This window comes from Abrus precatorius, unplaced genomic scaffold (assembly GCF_003935025.1).
Source record: "Abrus precatorius isolate BTA unplaced genomic scaffold, Abrus_2018 Scaffold9, whole genome shotgun sequence".
Classification (NCBI taxonomy): domain Eukaryota; kingdom Viridiplantae; phylum Streptophyta; class Magnoliopsida; order Fabales; family Fabaceae; genus Abrus; species Abrus precatorius.
Window position 1 is genome coordinate 20212026 of NW_020874439.1, and position 16393 is coordinate 20228418.

The 16393-nt window shown below is 29.5% G+C and overlaps 1 protein-coding gene across 2 annotated transcripts; it reads right to left on the reverse strand.

The window, feature by feature from the left end:
- Positions 1-1778: 1778 nt before the first annotated feature.
- On the reverse strand, positions 1779-10127 carry LOC113849153 (protein SCAR2-like). 2 transcript variants are annotated; one of them, XM_027478836.1, is made up of 9 exons: positions 9771-10127; positions 8307-8470; positions 8020-8143; positions 7799-7925; positions 7273-7334; positions 2951-7175; positions 2776-2862; positions 2591-2695; positions 1779-2418 (listed from the first exon to the last, which is right to left on the reverse strand). In XM_027478836.1, the coding sequence occupies exons 1-9, from the start codon at positions 9923-9925 to the stop codon at positions 2365-2367; spliced, it is 5103 nt and encodes a 1700-aa protein (XP_027334637.1). In that variant the 5' UTR covers positions 9926-10127; the 3' UTR covers positions 1779-2364. The 2 variants fall into 2 exon arrangements, with proteins under 2 accessions (XP_027334637.1, XP_027334638.1); XM_027478837.1 differs by lacking the exon at positions 9771-10127 and having other exon boundaries at positions 7799-7914; positions 8307-8442.
- Between the last annotated feature and the right edge of the window lie 6266 nt (positions 10128-16393).

The following is a 16393-nucleotide window of genomic DNA, read 5'->3' on the forward strand; positions in this document are numbered from 1 at the left end:
TGATCTCAACCTCCTAATTGGAGGTATTACTTCACTTGTTTTAGCAATAGATAAACTAAGGCCACTGGTTAAGAAATTAAAAATAAAAAAATTATTAAAAAAATATGTTAAATTATATTAAAATTATAAAACAAGATATATTTATTATATTTTTTGATAAAAAAATTTTACTTTAAATTTCTTAATCATAATACTAAGAACATTAGTTAATATTAGTATTTAAAATTAAAAAAAATAAAAAATTTCTCAACCTTCAACTTCATTTTTTGTCCGCTTCTGTGGCTGCAGTTGGGAAAGAAGACGACAACAAAGCAAAATGCAACTTTTGAAATTTAGTACCGGACTTCTAAAAAGATTGAAATGGACCCTAATTACAAATTGATGTGAAGAACTTTGCCATTAATGACGTGAGAAGAATAAATAAACGTGTTTAACTTTTACTAAGCATGTAATTAAGCCATAGGTATAGAATCTAACACCTCATAGATTTTTATACTATTAAGTTTTGTTAATCTTTGAGATGAGTTTAAGTATTTATGAATAAAAATGTTTCATAATAAAAAAAATTATGGCCAGAAATAAACAATAAATAAATGCTCCGTGTCGGTGCTCTACAATAAGATGCCGTCCATACTTTTTCAAGCGGTGATTGCAAATTGAAAGCAGAGAAGTTGTGCAACGGTGCCTGCATTCCAAACGGTGCTGCGGATGCAGTTTAATTAATGAGTTTTATTAACCTCATTCTTTATGATCGAGAATAAGTAATAAAATTTTATTAAAAAAGGAAATATTTATTATATTTTTATAATTTTAGTATAATAATAATTTTTTTTTTTTATAAAAAATTTTTATTTGTGAAGATTTAAGCTCAACCCTAAAAATTAAGGTTAACAAACTTTTAATTAATTGCTGTTATTGTCTTCTTTATAAATTTGGAAAGTGACTTTCCAAGCAATCATTTTTGTAAATTAATTTATTTTTTACCGTTTGGTAGATAAAATAATAGATTAGTAAAAAATATATATTATATCTTATTAATAAAGATATAATAAATTTCTTATAAATTTATTTATTTATTTAGTATAATTTTTTCTTATAAAAAATTAAATGAAAATAATAAGAAAAAACTTATATAAAAAGATAAAATAACATCATATATCTAATTTATTATTTTAATAGAGACAAACCCAACGACTGTATAAAAATATCTATAATAAGGTTTAAATATATCATTAATTAATAATTAGTCAATATCTCCTCAACTTACAATCTTGCAAAACCAAATTACCTATGCACTTAAAACAGCCTTTGGCAAGTTTATCACAAACTTTGTTATTTTTTTAAGATAAACTTTTTTTAAAAATCCTTATAAAAAATAATATAAATAATAATAAAACTTTTTTCTATAAATTATAAATAACCTTTCTATTTTTAAAAAAATCTCTCATTTAATTTTTTAAAAATTTTAAAAAAATAAATCATTTTGACTTATTAAAAAATTAATTTTATATTGTTTCTTTTTATAAATTTACTCAAACTCAACCTAAATAATAAAACAATTAAAATTTTTATAAGTTAAATTAATTTATTTTTTTTAATTCTTTTATTTAACCGGTCTAAAACTTTAAAAAAAATATTTATAAAATAAATTTTATTTAATTTTTAATAGTACTTTTCTTATACAAAAGTTATCTCCAAGGTCACTCAAATTAGGCCTTAATCTTTAATCTAGTTGCCTTTGTAGCACAATTTACAGCAAAGTGGAACAATCTAGATGCCAGAAGCAGGTCTATTGACTCTACATTTATTTAAATTTTACCACTGCCGATTCCAATTTGCTTGCTAATATAACAGTGATCAAATAGAGGGTGAATCAGTGAACAAAAGAGACAATGGAACTGTACACTGAAATGACTTTACTCACTTATATATATTACTATACTGAACACCGATGAACTACATGATAAATGGGGTCACGAAACACTACATCACAGAATTACAAAATTGGATACTCATGACTATAAATCGAAAAAATATGACACAATACAAAATATACACGTGCTTATATGAACCGGGGCATGGGGGAATCTGTTGATAGGTTGATCTGGACTGGTACAGCGCTTGCACGCTGAGCCTGACATTTCCCGAGTGAAGTGAGTTTGGATCAGCATTGATGCTAATCTGCATGCTAGTACCAATGATCATGCATATATATGTGTGTGTGAGAGCGAGAGAAGAAAGCGGACTAAGAGGAGCTATATGGAGTTCAGAATATCATATATGAACATAGAGTAGGATAAAGAATCTTGCATTTCAGGGAGATTTCTATTCATCCACCAACTGAGATCGTTTTCCATCGTAAATTCAAGAGTCACTCCAACTATCCGCATCATCATCTTCATCACTTCCAGCTAAAGCCTATTCAAATAATTAACATATCAGTTGACTCTGAAAGAAAGAGGGTAAGGCAGGAGAGAGAGAGAGAGAGAGAGAAGCACATGCATATTACAGTAAAATAAACACAGAAGTAATAAAAATAAATAAACACAGAGAAAGAGAGAGAGAGAGAGAGAGAGAGAGAGAGAGAGACCTGGCGAATTGCGTTTGCTTTCTCCAAGATGGCCGCAAGCTTCAAATTTGTTCTTGGACCTTGAATGCTAGGTCGTGTAGAACCAGCAGGCTTCAAGTTGAAGGACTGAGAACCAAAAAAAACTTTAAAATACAAGAATGCTTTGATATGATCAGCATAAAGAAACAAAAGTGGTTAGCCCTAACCTTTGTTCTTATCTGTTCTAGCAAAGAATCTCTTTCATCTACCTTCGGTACTATTTGAGGCATAACCCGTTCAGTAACCTTCCTAAGCTGCAGTAGTTCAAAGGCAAAGTGTTACACAAGAATTCAGACCACAAAAAGACATTCAATGTAATGTAGAAACTAGAAATTGCCTTACCTTGCTTTTGTCATGAGCAGCAACAGCATCAATTAGAGGATTACGAGGACGAGGAAGCTTATTCTTTGGTTTCCCATTTGTTCTTTCGCTCTCAATATCTGATGTTTGAGCAGATGTATCCAAGTACGTCACCATTTCCCCCTCAAAGGGCAGGACACTCTGATTAGGCTCCATACTTTCCATGTTTGATGGTGACATAAGTGAGACAGGCAGACATCCTTGTTCCCGTTCCACATTATTTATAGACTGTGGAGCTGCTTTAACTTCAGAACTAGTCTCTGACATTAATTGACTTGGAAGTTGAGTCAGTTTTTCTTGAGAAGAAATGGATTCATGTTCAGGAACAGCACATTCAACAGGTGGTACAGGAGGGCCTAGGTTAGAATTTTGCACCATTTCTCCCTCAGAGGCAACAGCGTAAGCATGAGGCCTGTCCATAGATACGACATTAGTTACTGATTCCAGAAGTGTTCTATCATCTGAACCAGGCTCTGTCATTAATTGGCTTGTAGGTTGAGTCAGTTTGTCTTGAGGTGAGATGGAATCATGTCCAGAAACAGTACATTCAGCAGGTGGAATTGCAGGGCATGTGTTTGAATTCAGTACCATTTCTCCCTCGGAAGCAACGGCATGACTATGTGGAGGCCTGTCCATAGATACCATATCACTTGTACTCTGCTTAACTGGTTTATCATCTGAACTAGAATCTGTCATTAACTGATGAGGAGGTTGAGTGGGCTTTTCTTGTGGAGAGATGGAATCATGTCCAGAAACAGCATATGCAGCAGCTGGTTTTGGCGCACATTGGCTTGAATTCTGTATCATTTCTTCCTCAGAAGCAACAATAAAACCTTGAGAAGGCATGCCGGTAGATACCCCAGGTAATGTTAAGAAGGGGTTCTGAATTTGGCTTCTGTCTAGCAGTAGGTAATTATATTGACCATTTGATTCATTAACCATGAATGGAAATTGAAAAGGTATGGCAACAGGATGCCCTGAAACACCTACAGAAAACCCAGAAGAATGTTGGAGCTTATCACTTTCCACAGCCATGACAGGCAAAAATGGACTCTGATACAACAAGGTGTCTCTCTCTGAAGTTGGAAAACCAAATTGAGATTTCTGATCAGGTTTAGTTGGCTGCATTGGCTGGACCGAGGCCTGACTTACTTCTAACTCTTCTCTTTGTGAAGCTAGGGAAGTATGCTGAACCTTGCTCATTCTCCACTGCATAGGGGGTAGAGGGGGCATAGGTGGCATTTCATCAAGATTATTTTCAGTTGCCTTGGGAAATAGATTAGGAAGAAGAGGCTTCAAAGGCTCCATGAAATGCTTTGCAGGGTTGTTCTCCGGGCTAGATGACTCTGGCAAGAAATTAAATGATGATGGCTTATCTGCATGGATCTCTGAAACACATTCAGAAGTAGCATGAGTGCCTTCTTGCTCCAACTGATAGACCTGCATCTGCAGAGATTCAGATTTCTCTGAGGCAATGTTTTTCTCATCTTTGAGTGGAAATTCTGCATCCTGTTTATCAATTTGGGATTGTGAGAACATCTGTAAATCAGTTTCAGACTCCAATTGGTTACCAGAAGGTGATGAAAAACTCTCTCTTCCATTTTGTAAGGGATCATGCTGCTGAGCATAAAATATTGATTCCAACTGCTGGGTGTCTAACCCTGACAATTCAGGCACCATTTTTGTGTCATCGACAAAAGCACTATGTTGGAATTTCTCCCTTGGAAATGACTTTTGAATATTATCACATATTTTTGAATCTGGAAGATCACAGGGCACCGATTCGTTTAGATTCAATTGTACATCAGCAGAAGCAACTTCTGGTTGACCCACTGTCTTTTGTTCCTCTAGTTCTGTCAAAGATTCTCTAGAAACTGCTTCATCAACTTCCATCTCTTTCTCACGTAGTTCTGTCATAGTAGAAAGAGTTTCATCTAACTCCGTATTATTACTCAACAGAGAATATGTGACATCAGATGATGTTACATCTGGCGATGGTGCCAGTTGATTCTCCATCTTCACTGCATTCGAGTCCATGGAAATTTGAGTCAATTCTACTTCATCCGATTCCATTTCCATCTGATAAGAATAAGAACCTGAGAGAGGTTCTTGCAAATCTGAAAGAATCCCTGATGAAGAATAAATCAGACTTGAAGCTGGACAAGTAACGATACCCACTTCATTTTCAGCACTATCAACAGAAGGAACAGAATTTACAGCTTGATCTTCTGACTGAACATTTTCAGTGACTAGATCATTTACCATCACATGATTATCAGCAGATGGATGATTAAAATGACCATCACCTTCAACTGGATAAACACTGCAAGTGGATCCATTTATTTCATCACCATGCAACATTTTTGGCATCTCTTCAATGTTCGATTGCAGATCAGAATACAAAACTTCAATTTCTGGTGAGCCAGGATCATCCTGTCTATTGTTATGAGTTAAATCAGAAGATAGTTCCCCAGAAAAGCAACTCACTGGAGGAATCTCCACAACAGGAGATTCCGAATTAAGTCGGGTTGCTGGAGTACAATCTTCATCTCTTGAGTCTCGACAACCAAGTCCCAGCATAGCACTTGAATTGAAGTCTAATTCTTCCATGGATGGGCAAATTGGATCCTCTCCTTGTGAACCAATATTTCTATTAACCAAAATTCCAGAAGCGTTATTATTAGGAGATTCTGCCTGGAACATATTGATTTCAGAATGATCTCTGCATTCACCTTCATGAGCTAACTCCAAATCATTAGAAACTTGTAACAAATCATCAGAGTGAATATATGGATCATCCTCATCCAAATTGTCTAATGATGTTTTATCAGAAGAATCCACCGGGCAAGCATCATCTTTTATTAGGGAAAGAGAAACAGGTTTGGAAGCAATAGATTCAACAAGGCCTGCTCTACCTGCATTACCATCTAATCTTAAATTAAGTTCAGCAGGGTCAGATGGGGTTTCATTCGACTGAGTTCCTGCAGGTAGGATCACTGGTAAGGCAGGTTCAGGTCCAAGATCAGAACACAACACTTGTTCTGAAGTCACCAGATCACAAATGGCTTTCCCTGAATCAGAAATCTCTTCTTCATGAACATGTGGATCATCATGCATGACAAACCTCTCACAATCAGTGTTTTGAGACTCAACAGTTTGAGGAAGCTGGTTGGATGGAGTATCTTCAACCTCCTGTTCATAATACTTGGTATTTGTGAATAATATAGGTTCTGATTGTACATTTTCAACAACAGTTCTTAATGATTCAGAGTGATGGAAATCAGATCTATCTTTCTTGAAAGAACCATTTTCATCTGACATAGAGGAGTTTCCAATAGACTGAGAATCTGAGAAGTGAGCTTGCACTTCTACATGCTCAGTTCCATCTCTTCCGAAAGCACTAATATTGTCTAATGTAGAGGAGGTTCCAGTTGATTGAGAATCTGACAACTGAGCTTGCACTTCAATATGTTCTTCATTTCTATCTTGTTTGAATGAACTAATGTCGTCAGACATTGAGGAGTCTCCAAATGATTGAGAATCTGAAAAACGAGGTTGTAGTAGATGTCCTCCCTTATCATCAGTATCGGTTGCCTTTTTAATATTCAAGCTTTTCTTAGGTTTATACTCATTATCTGTTTCCAATTCTGACTCCATGGTAGTTAAAGCATCCATGTAATTGTCAACCTCACTAGTCACATCGTCAGACTGGTACCCATCTAAGCTGCCTTCTATTTTCTGTTGCTCATCAGTAACCAATTCTGTTTCATCAGGCAACTGAAGACGATTAGAAGACATATTATCTGTCACATCAGCTGAGACTTGTTTCACCGTCACAAGATCTACATTTGTCCCATCATCCACTTCTGAAAATGGTTTTAGTTCTAACTCCTGCTCCATAGGAGAAGAGTAGGAGTTTTTATTTCCTGAAGACTTTTTCACAGAACTAATGCTACTGATTTCAAGGATCTTAATTCCTGCCTCACTAGTATCATCCGATGTCACTTTCGCAGGCAGTGGGAAGATTGAAGTTTCACAAATCATTTTACGGTCTGGTGAGGGAGTTTCAAAAAATTTCTCCATGTAACTTTTCCCAGCTTTTGCTTCAACTGCAGGTCCATTCAATTGTCTTTTCTTCAACTTCACTAGACGGGCAGGATTACTATAACCATTCTCAATACGCTCTTCAAGAAGCAGCTGATGTAATCTGCAATAATGGAAATTAAATTGAGCCACCAGTCATCATTTAAGACCTTAACCAGAAGAATGTATCTATGCAAAACAATAAAATTATTGGAGCTTACTTTGCATGTGTTGGTACAATGTTAGGGGCTTCACCATCCCTCAACCGGGCTCCTTTCTTCAGCTGAACATGAAAGAAAAAATAAATATTTAAAATCACAAGTATTCAATTTTCCATAGCAAAGAATTGTATTTATTAGAAAACTAGACCTTACTCCTAAAGGTTAACTCATAGAAGGAGAGTTGTTCAAGCTTCATAAAGAGAATTATAGGCATATTCCTAGCCGATATAGGACATCTTAACACACTCCTGTCACGCTTAAGATTGGACATCTAGAGCATGAAATTTATAAGATTTGACATTTCCAGGTGACCCAACATTTAAACAAGGATAGGTTTTAATATCATATTAGAAAATCAAACCTAAAGCTAACTCATAAGAAAAGGACTGTTCAATCTAAGAATTGCAACCCTATTTTAAACAAGAAAAAATAGTGCCATCATGCACATTGTCCTCATACACATGAAGCTGTTAAGCATTTAAAACATTTTAAAAAGTAAAACTATGTAAAGATTGAAATTTTGTACCTTGACTTTACGAATTTTCTTTTCCCTTTGAACTTCTATGCCAGTTATAGATGAAGCTGACTCCATTTTAAAGAACGATGGATCAGTATAACGCTTCAGACATGCCCCAGCCCCAGCTACATCAAACCTTTAAAGAAGTCAAAAAGAAAATTTTTCAAATATCTATAACATATTCTTTTTCTATTGAGGCTGAAATCACATGTCTAATAAATCAGTCATACTTATCCAGAAGGAACAGCCTAGGGGGACCACGGCACTCTTCATATGAATCCATTATAAATCGAGGCAAGTCTCCACGAGTAACAAGATTTTGTTCAGACTGGAGATTTGGATGCCAGTCAATCCCTGCCATGCAATAAGCAAGTTGGTTTAAATTAGCAAAGGGCCAATTACGCTTAAAGGTTACAACTTAACCCAAAATCCCATCATTTTACAAAATTAAGAGTATTTAAATCATGATGACAATGACAAGTTATATACAATTGGACTTTGTAATGAGTAATCTAACCTCCATTAGTAAAGAATGATGAATGATGAGTTTGAGAAAAGAAAGCCTTCTCAAGTGAAGGAACTTCAACCTCAAGTTGTTTAACACGAGCCATAAGACCATGGCCTCTTGCAGCAGTAGCCATTACTTCTTCATGTAAATCATGAAAGATCTCAGCAGCAAACCTAACGAAAATGAAATATTTAAATATAGATAACTTAACATCACCTAGTAAATGTAAAAATCTAAAAATGTTAAAATGTTGATGCTGGGCTAAAAATTCTCAATGCTAAAAAGGAGGAAACAACTTCAAAGTTCAGATATCCTAGTATGATTGGAACTCTGCCAAATAGAACTACCTTGATAGCACTCAACTACATGATACAGAACGTCACTATCACAATTCTAGCAAGAAACACACATTCAACCCAGAATTATTTGAACTTGTTAAGATGTCCCACATCAATTAGAAATAGAGCTAAAATACTGTTTATAAAGGCTTGGGCAATCCTCTTCCTAAGTGAGTTAGGCTCAAGTTTCTTAATATAACCAAATTCACAAGATTAAGCCACCGAAGATAAGCTCAGGTGGTCATTGAATTGCATTGTGCATGAAAGATCAAAACATTAAGCCTTAATATACACTCCAATTAATCAGTACTCACTGAAGGAAAATACTATGTTCCGTAATTCTACTCAGTTATAGAATGGTAAACTGCATTGCATTTTCTCCTCATCTGATAATAAATATTCCCAAATACTCCAAGAAAAACATCAAACCAAAAACATGTTTTTCCATCAGCCAAATCACACTTAAATTGAATAACTCTACTTTTCAAATTGATTAACGTCTAATCAAAACCTATAAGGAACATCACTAGTTCAAGATTCCTAGTCTACGCTCAGTCAATCAAACTCAGACCAATCCAATCTCGGCTATACCATACCAGAGCTACAAGTAGAAACTGTCGATGTCCACAAAAGGTCACCCAACACCTTCACAATTTAAACCAATCAGAGAATTTCAAGCCTAATTTCCTTTCTCTTAATTTTCCTTTTCTTTCAAAACTCTACATACAAAGTTCAAGCCAAAAACAAGATTATAAAATTATAAATCAACTAATTAACTAATTATTTAATAACCAATTAACCATTACACGACCCCCGAATTTAGCATCTATATTTTCCTCTAATTCTGAATTTAACCGCGCCAGTACATCGATCCAGCAACCGAATGAAATCCAAAAAGCACACCGCCTTGCCGAATTAAGCTCACTCCGGTCTCCAGCACAAAAATTTACCAAAAACAAGTTATTTCTAATAATTTTTTTCTTTTCCGTTTTCAAACTCAGCACTCATTCATACAACTAAACGCAATCACCCAAACCGCGAGTGAAGGAGCTCCAAATCAGAATTACGAAATGAAAGAACTAAAAAAATGAGGTAGATAGAAGGAACAAGAGAAGAATATGAAGAAGAAACTGACTCGGCAAGGTCACCGAGCTGGCGCAAGAGTCCGACAAGACCAGCCATGGCGATGGCTTCGAGAAGAGCTTCGGGATCGTCCTTGTCGGCGGCATGGTACAGCTCGGGATCCGCCAAGCTATACTCGTTCCTCACGCGGTACTTCGAGAGCGGCATTCTTCTACTTCTTGGGATTCAGCAATTCACAAACCCTAGCTTTGGTGATCCTCTTGCCTATGCTCTTCGATCTTCTCTGTTTTTTCCGGCGACTCTGCTTCCGCGTTCTTCCACCATGGAAGAGAGAGAACAGAGAAGAGATAGAGAGTGAGAGAGAGAGAGAGAAAATGAGGGAATTTTTCCTTTTGTTTTTCTTTTTAAAAATAATTATTTTGGGGAAATGAAATGAAATAAATGAAGATACGGTGGTGGGTGCGGGAGTGAGTCGTAGACGTGAAGAGAGTGAAGGATGTGGAGAAGGGCGAGTGGACTCGGTATTTATTATTTAACCGCACCCAAGTGGATTTCGAGGTAAATTAAAATGTAAAATTTAAATACAGTGTTATAACATTTTATAAGTATTTTTATGTTATTTTTATTAAAATTAGAGTTTTATTTTGATAATAATTATTATTTTTAATATTAATTTTATTGTATGAATTATTAAAATAATATTAAAAATATTACGATATTGAACTTAAATTTTGTTATAAAATAAATTTAATTGAAAATTTTCAATAATATTGATTTCGAATTTTAGAATAAATAGTGACGATAGTAATTAAAAAATGTTATACTTTACTTGTCGGTAACATTTAACATAAAATTTATTTTAAAATTCGTATTAAATTTATGTGATAATTTCATTATTTTTAATTTAAAACATTCCTAAGTTAAATTTTTGAAAAAAATATTTCAAAGATGAGCAATAAATAAATAATAAATAAAAATTATTGAAATTAAATTTTTTTAAAATTTTTAACCTAAGTTTTAAATATTTTTATATAACAGTTCTTATTTTTTTAAAAATGAATATACCTTAAATGCATGTGTTCAAAAAATACTCCAAACTGAAGCCATAATATTAGTTTGATAAAATTAATTAAAAAAACTTATATTTTATAATTTATAAGTTAGATAAAAAAAAATTATAATTTATAAACAATTGATTGAATTAAAATTATTTGATAAAATTACTTATACAATAAAATAAAATGTGTTAAAAAAATTTATAAATTAAATATTATTTGAAGTAATTTTTTAAAGTTATGTTTTTTTATCAAATAATTTGATTAATTTGTTGGCCAAATTAAAATTTTAATTTAAATACATTAAAAATATAAATGTCATTACGTTATTATGAACTATTATATTACAAAAATATATTAATTTTTATGATAATTAATATAAAATATATATCTGTTATATATTTTAATTAATAACGCATAATTACAAATTTTTAAATAAATTATAAATTTATATTATCAACAAGAAAAAAACGCACTCATAAGATTCAATATCTTTCCTTTTCCATTAAGTAAATTTTTGAATTTGCTCCCAAAAGTTCTTGTAACGGACACATTAATTATAAATATTGAATACATTAGTTTTTAAATAATACAGGTGTGGTCAATATTGATTATTTCTCATCACCCGCAGGTACAAGTTTATTTTCTCTTAATAACTAATGTGTCTTTTGATAATTTATTTAAAATAATTCAAAATTTTACTATCTTTTAGCAGATAAAAGTTTATAAGAAACTATATTATCTCATTTTAAGTTAAAACTTACTGGTAAAATAATTTAAAATATTACTTTTACCAAGACATTATCCAACAAACTTTTTTAAGTTATTATTATTATTATTACCAATCAATCACAATGTAATATAATGGGTATTTAATTTATTTTTAAAAATAATTACATTTTTTTAACTTCCTATGAGAGTTGTTTTAAATATTACTAGTTCTCAAAATTTAATCATTTTCAAACATATACCTAATATGTATAATTTAAATTAACATGAAGTTTGCATTTTAGAAAGTATGTAACACCTATTATGATAAATTCAAAAAATGAATTTAACTCTTTCAATTATATGTAATTCTTCTTTTCGAAGTTATTATTTTTATAAAGTATTGGTCTAAATTATTTTAAAGTTATTGTTCCAAGTATTCCGCTGTGTCACTGTATTAAATAAAAATATTATATTAAATAAATATACATATTGTTATTTAATTTAAAAAGTTGATGATGATGATGATATAAAAACTTAATATTAGGTTTTTTTTTTTCTTCACATGTGAAAGTAAGGCTGCTGTTATGTTATATTTTTTAATTTAATTTGAGTTTTCTATAGTAGAAGTCGAATAAACTAATAAAAACGTATATATGTTTAGTTTAAAACATATTTATAAATTTAATTTACTTTAAATTAATGAATACACATTAATTTCCTTGTTTTATACAATTTTTAGTTTTTTACTTTAAACGAGTTACTTTCTTTTAAATATAATCATTCAATATAAACGAGCAGGACATAATGGGTAAACTATTATTATTATTATTATTATTATTATTATTATTATTATTATTATTGAGTTCTCAGTTTGTTTATAATTTTTTTGGGTTTATTGTTGAGTATATTAATGCTCATTTTTTTTTCATGTCAAATTACTTAGGCAATTAAACTTCAACTCGGTATCATGTTGAATAAAGACTTAAAGAGCAGCGAACCAAGTCAACTTATAAATAAAAATTTCAATTTCAATTTCAATTATTTGCATGGCATACCAATAATGCAATGCATGTGAAACATACATTCGTTCTCTGCCAATTCTGTCAAATGCTCCCATTTGCATGTGAACTAAAAAAACCAGTAATAATAAAGCATGATGTTTTGTAATCAATATTAACCAAAAACTTGACAAATCTATATATTCTCTTCTATACTCTGCAAAAATGTTTAAAAGAAAAGTTTTAATTTTTTTATTTAGACATCATTATTAATATGCTTTTAACAATTTAGATAATTTTTTATATAAAAAATATCCGATCTAATCGAAATTTCATGGATTAGATTGAGTTGATTTGGATAATTTTTTTCTTTTATCTAATCTAATCACAAATAAGTTGAGTAATTAAACTATAGCATTTACAACATTATATAAAAAATAAAAAAAATTATGTATGATTAATAATCTAATTTTAATATCTCAAATAATAAATATATTAAAATTAAATAAAAATTATTCATTCTAAAACATAATATAATATATAAATATTGTAATATTTTTATCTAAAATAAAGAGTCAAACAATACAAAGTAAAAAAAAAAAAAATAACAATCTTTTATAAATTATAATGTATAAAATTTAATATTCATTTTATAATTTAAAATAATATACAATATTTAAAAATTTGAAAAATCAATATATTTTTAAATCTTCAATTTTTTACTTCAAATAAATTGAAAATAAATTAAAATTATATAAAATAGATAAAAAGATCAACGTGTAATGAATCAATTGGGTTGAGTTAAATTTAAATCGTATTTCGTTAAATTTTATTTTATTTTATCTAAACTGATGCATTTAGATCAATCAACTCATTAATTTTTGATTGAGTTGAATTGATCTAATTCATTGGCTTGGCTAAACAAAAACGTAAACACTCCTAATTAAAAGAACAATATGATTTCTTAAACCCCCTCCAACGAAAAAAAAGTCAGATATGAAATATATAAAAATAACAACTATCTGTCACGGTTTCTTCGCACTAAAAGCATATGAATGAGTTGTCGTATCACTTCTTTATTAAATTAAAATCAATAAAAAGAAAAGGGTGTACGACAAAACAACTTGCACTTAATTAACATTGATATTACCTACATGTGTTCCTTTTTTACGAAATGTTTTCATGGCAATTATGTTTCTAGCTAACAAAATAAAATATTATAATTAAAAACCAAAATAAAATAAATCTCATGAAAAAGATACAATACAAAATAAAATTACGACATTATATAAAAATAATAAGCTTGTAGTATAAGTGAAACTATTTATCCTAAAACCCAATACTTATGATCTTAGATGATTTTAATGTCAATGTATAATATTGATGTAATTTTTCAACATTGTCATATTAACTTTATATTGATAATTCATCTAATAAATTTAACTAAATTAATAACAACGAAAATGCCAAAATTATAAAATGGCTTAACAACGTGTTATTACACTTAAAATTAGTTAATTAAAATTAAAAAACTGAAAAAAAATGGAAATTCATACCATTATTGTGTTCTTATATACAACAAAACATTATAAAACTATCTAAAATAAATTACATGAAGATAAAGACATAACTTATTAGTAAATATATTTATAAAACTGTTTTTAGAAAAATAAAATAAAATAAATTTTGTTTGATAATTTAGTTTTTAAAACTGTTTTTAGTTAGACTTTTGTTAGTTTTAGAAAAAAACACAGAAAAATAAAAACAAAAACACCTCAATAGCAATTCTGTTTTTCAGTTTTAAAAACTGAAAATAAAAATTAATTTTTAAAACTTATATTAACAAGTAAATTTTTCTATTTTTTAATTTTAATAATTAAAAACTCTATTTAAAAAGAGAAAACAATCAAGCTCTTAAATTTTTACAATTTTCAATGTTTTAAAAAATGAGTTTGAATAGATTGACCAGATTTTGTACTCATAATACATAGGGGATAAATCAAATTTTTACACTTTTGATATATGTATTTTAGTATATGTATAATTTCGGTCTATTAGTTTTAATTACTTATATTTAATTTTTTAATTTTTCAATGTTAATAACAAATTAACAAGTCTTTCACTTCTAAATTAAAACTTTTGTTATATTTTATTGTGTATTTTTATTTAAATATTTTATTTATTTATTTGTATAAATAAATAAAACATCGTACCTCTATTATATTTTTATTAATAAGAAAACATTGCTTTCAAATTCGAGTGTGAAGAGCAAGATTTAGTAGAGGATACAATGCATTGTAAATACTATTAGGATCTTTTCTTTATTTTAATTCAATAAAATATGACCTGTTTAGTTCTTTAATATATCTAGAATATTTTTCAGTGAAGCTTCTTGAGTAGAGAAAGAGATATGAAAAAGAAGCCACGCCACATATGATATGCAAAGATGATTTAACCGAACACTAATGGAATGAAGTTCCAAATATTTGTTTTCAAATTATAAAAAGTATAAGGACTTAATGTAAAAATTAATGAAACTAAAGGACTTACATATTATTTTAACCTAGCTAAATAGTATTCAAATATTATTTTCATAACTTATATGAATAGGATTAAAGATATACAATTTAATAAAAAAATTGATATTATACTATATTAGTTTTGATCTTTATTTTTTATTAGAGATCAAAATAAGCAAACAGTAAGTTTATAACTTATCAATATTTAATTCACTTGTAATTGTATCTATTTTAAGAAATTAGCAAAACAAAAAATTATACAAAAAATGAAATTTAAAATTTTAAAATATAAAATCTAATAATGTTATAAATGAATAAATAAAAAATGTATTTTTAAATGTTAAATTTTTTAAAACAAATATTTAAACCTATTTCATTAATCATCTAGAAAAATAAATGAAAAAAATAGTTAGAAAAATAAATGAAAAAAAAACTTAGTTCATTTAACCATTCCTCTTATATGTATTGGTGAGTTACACCCAAACTAATATATGAAACCTAATTTGCATAACATCTTGAGACAAGTTGTCGCTGTACAATAACTTAAAATAATAAAATTTAGTTTCAGAAAACTATATAAACAGTTAAAATTTTAAAAATAAAATAAGTTAAAAAATTATTTGAATTTTAAAAATTATTTGAATTTTAAAAATTATTATATAATTTTATGTTATTAAACTATTTATGATAAGATTTAATAATTATTTTTAACTCTTATATAAAAAATTATATATATGATGAACAAATATATCAAACTCAAGTTAATAGGCATATATCCCATGAGAACGAAGATCAACTTGGATGGTTTTCTCATATTGACCGTCGAACTGTTTAAAGGAAATGTGAATGAGACATCACCATGTCATTATCCAGCGAATAGCGACTGTATTTATTATCGTAGGCATCATTTGTTATGGTCCCCACTTATCAGATATTAAATCACTTTCAAATAATAAAATTCTGCTTTTTTATTAAATACGAATAAATGGAATATATTTCTTTAGTTATATATTATAAAAAAAATTAAAGATTTTTATTTCTACTTAATATAACATTTTTTCACAAAATTTTATATATATGTTTATTATTTTGTATATATTTATCTTTATTATTGAATTTGTTGGTTTATCAATAATAAAATATAATTTTAACCAGAGATAAAATTAAAATGTTCTAATTAATTTTTCAAAATTAACTTATTAATTATTTTTAATAATTTATTAATATGTTTGATTTAGTTAATTTGTTAATAAAAATGACTGAAAGAAGTGATTTAGATGTTACCTTCACAAATTTCCATTATGGAAAAACGAAGCTCACCTATGGCAATGGCAATGGCAATGGCAATGTGAACGCATTGGGATAGATGCAACTAAATTCCGCGAACGGGAG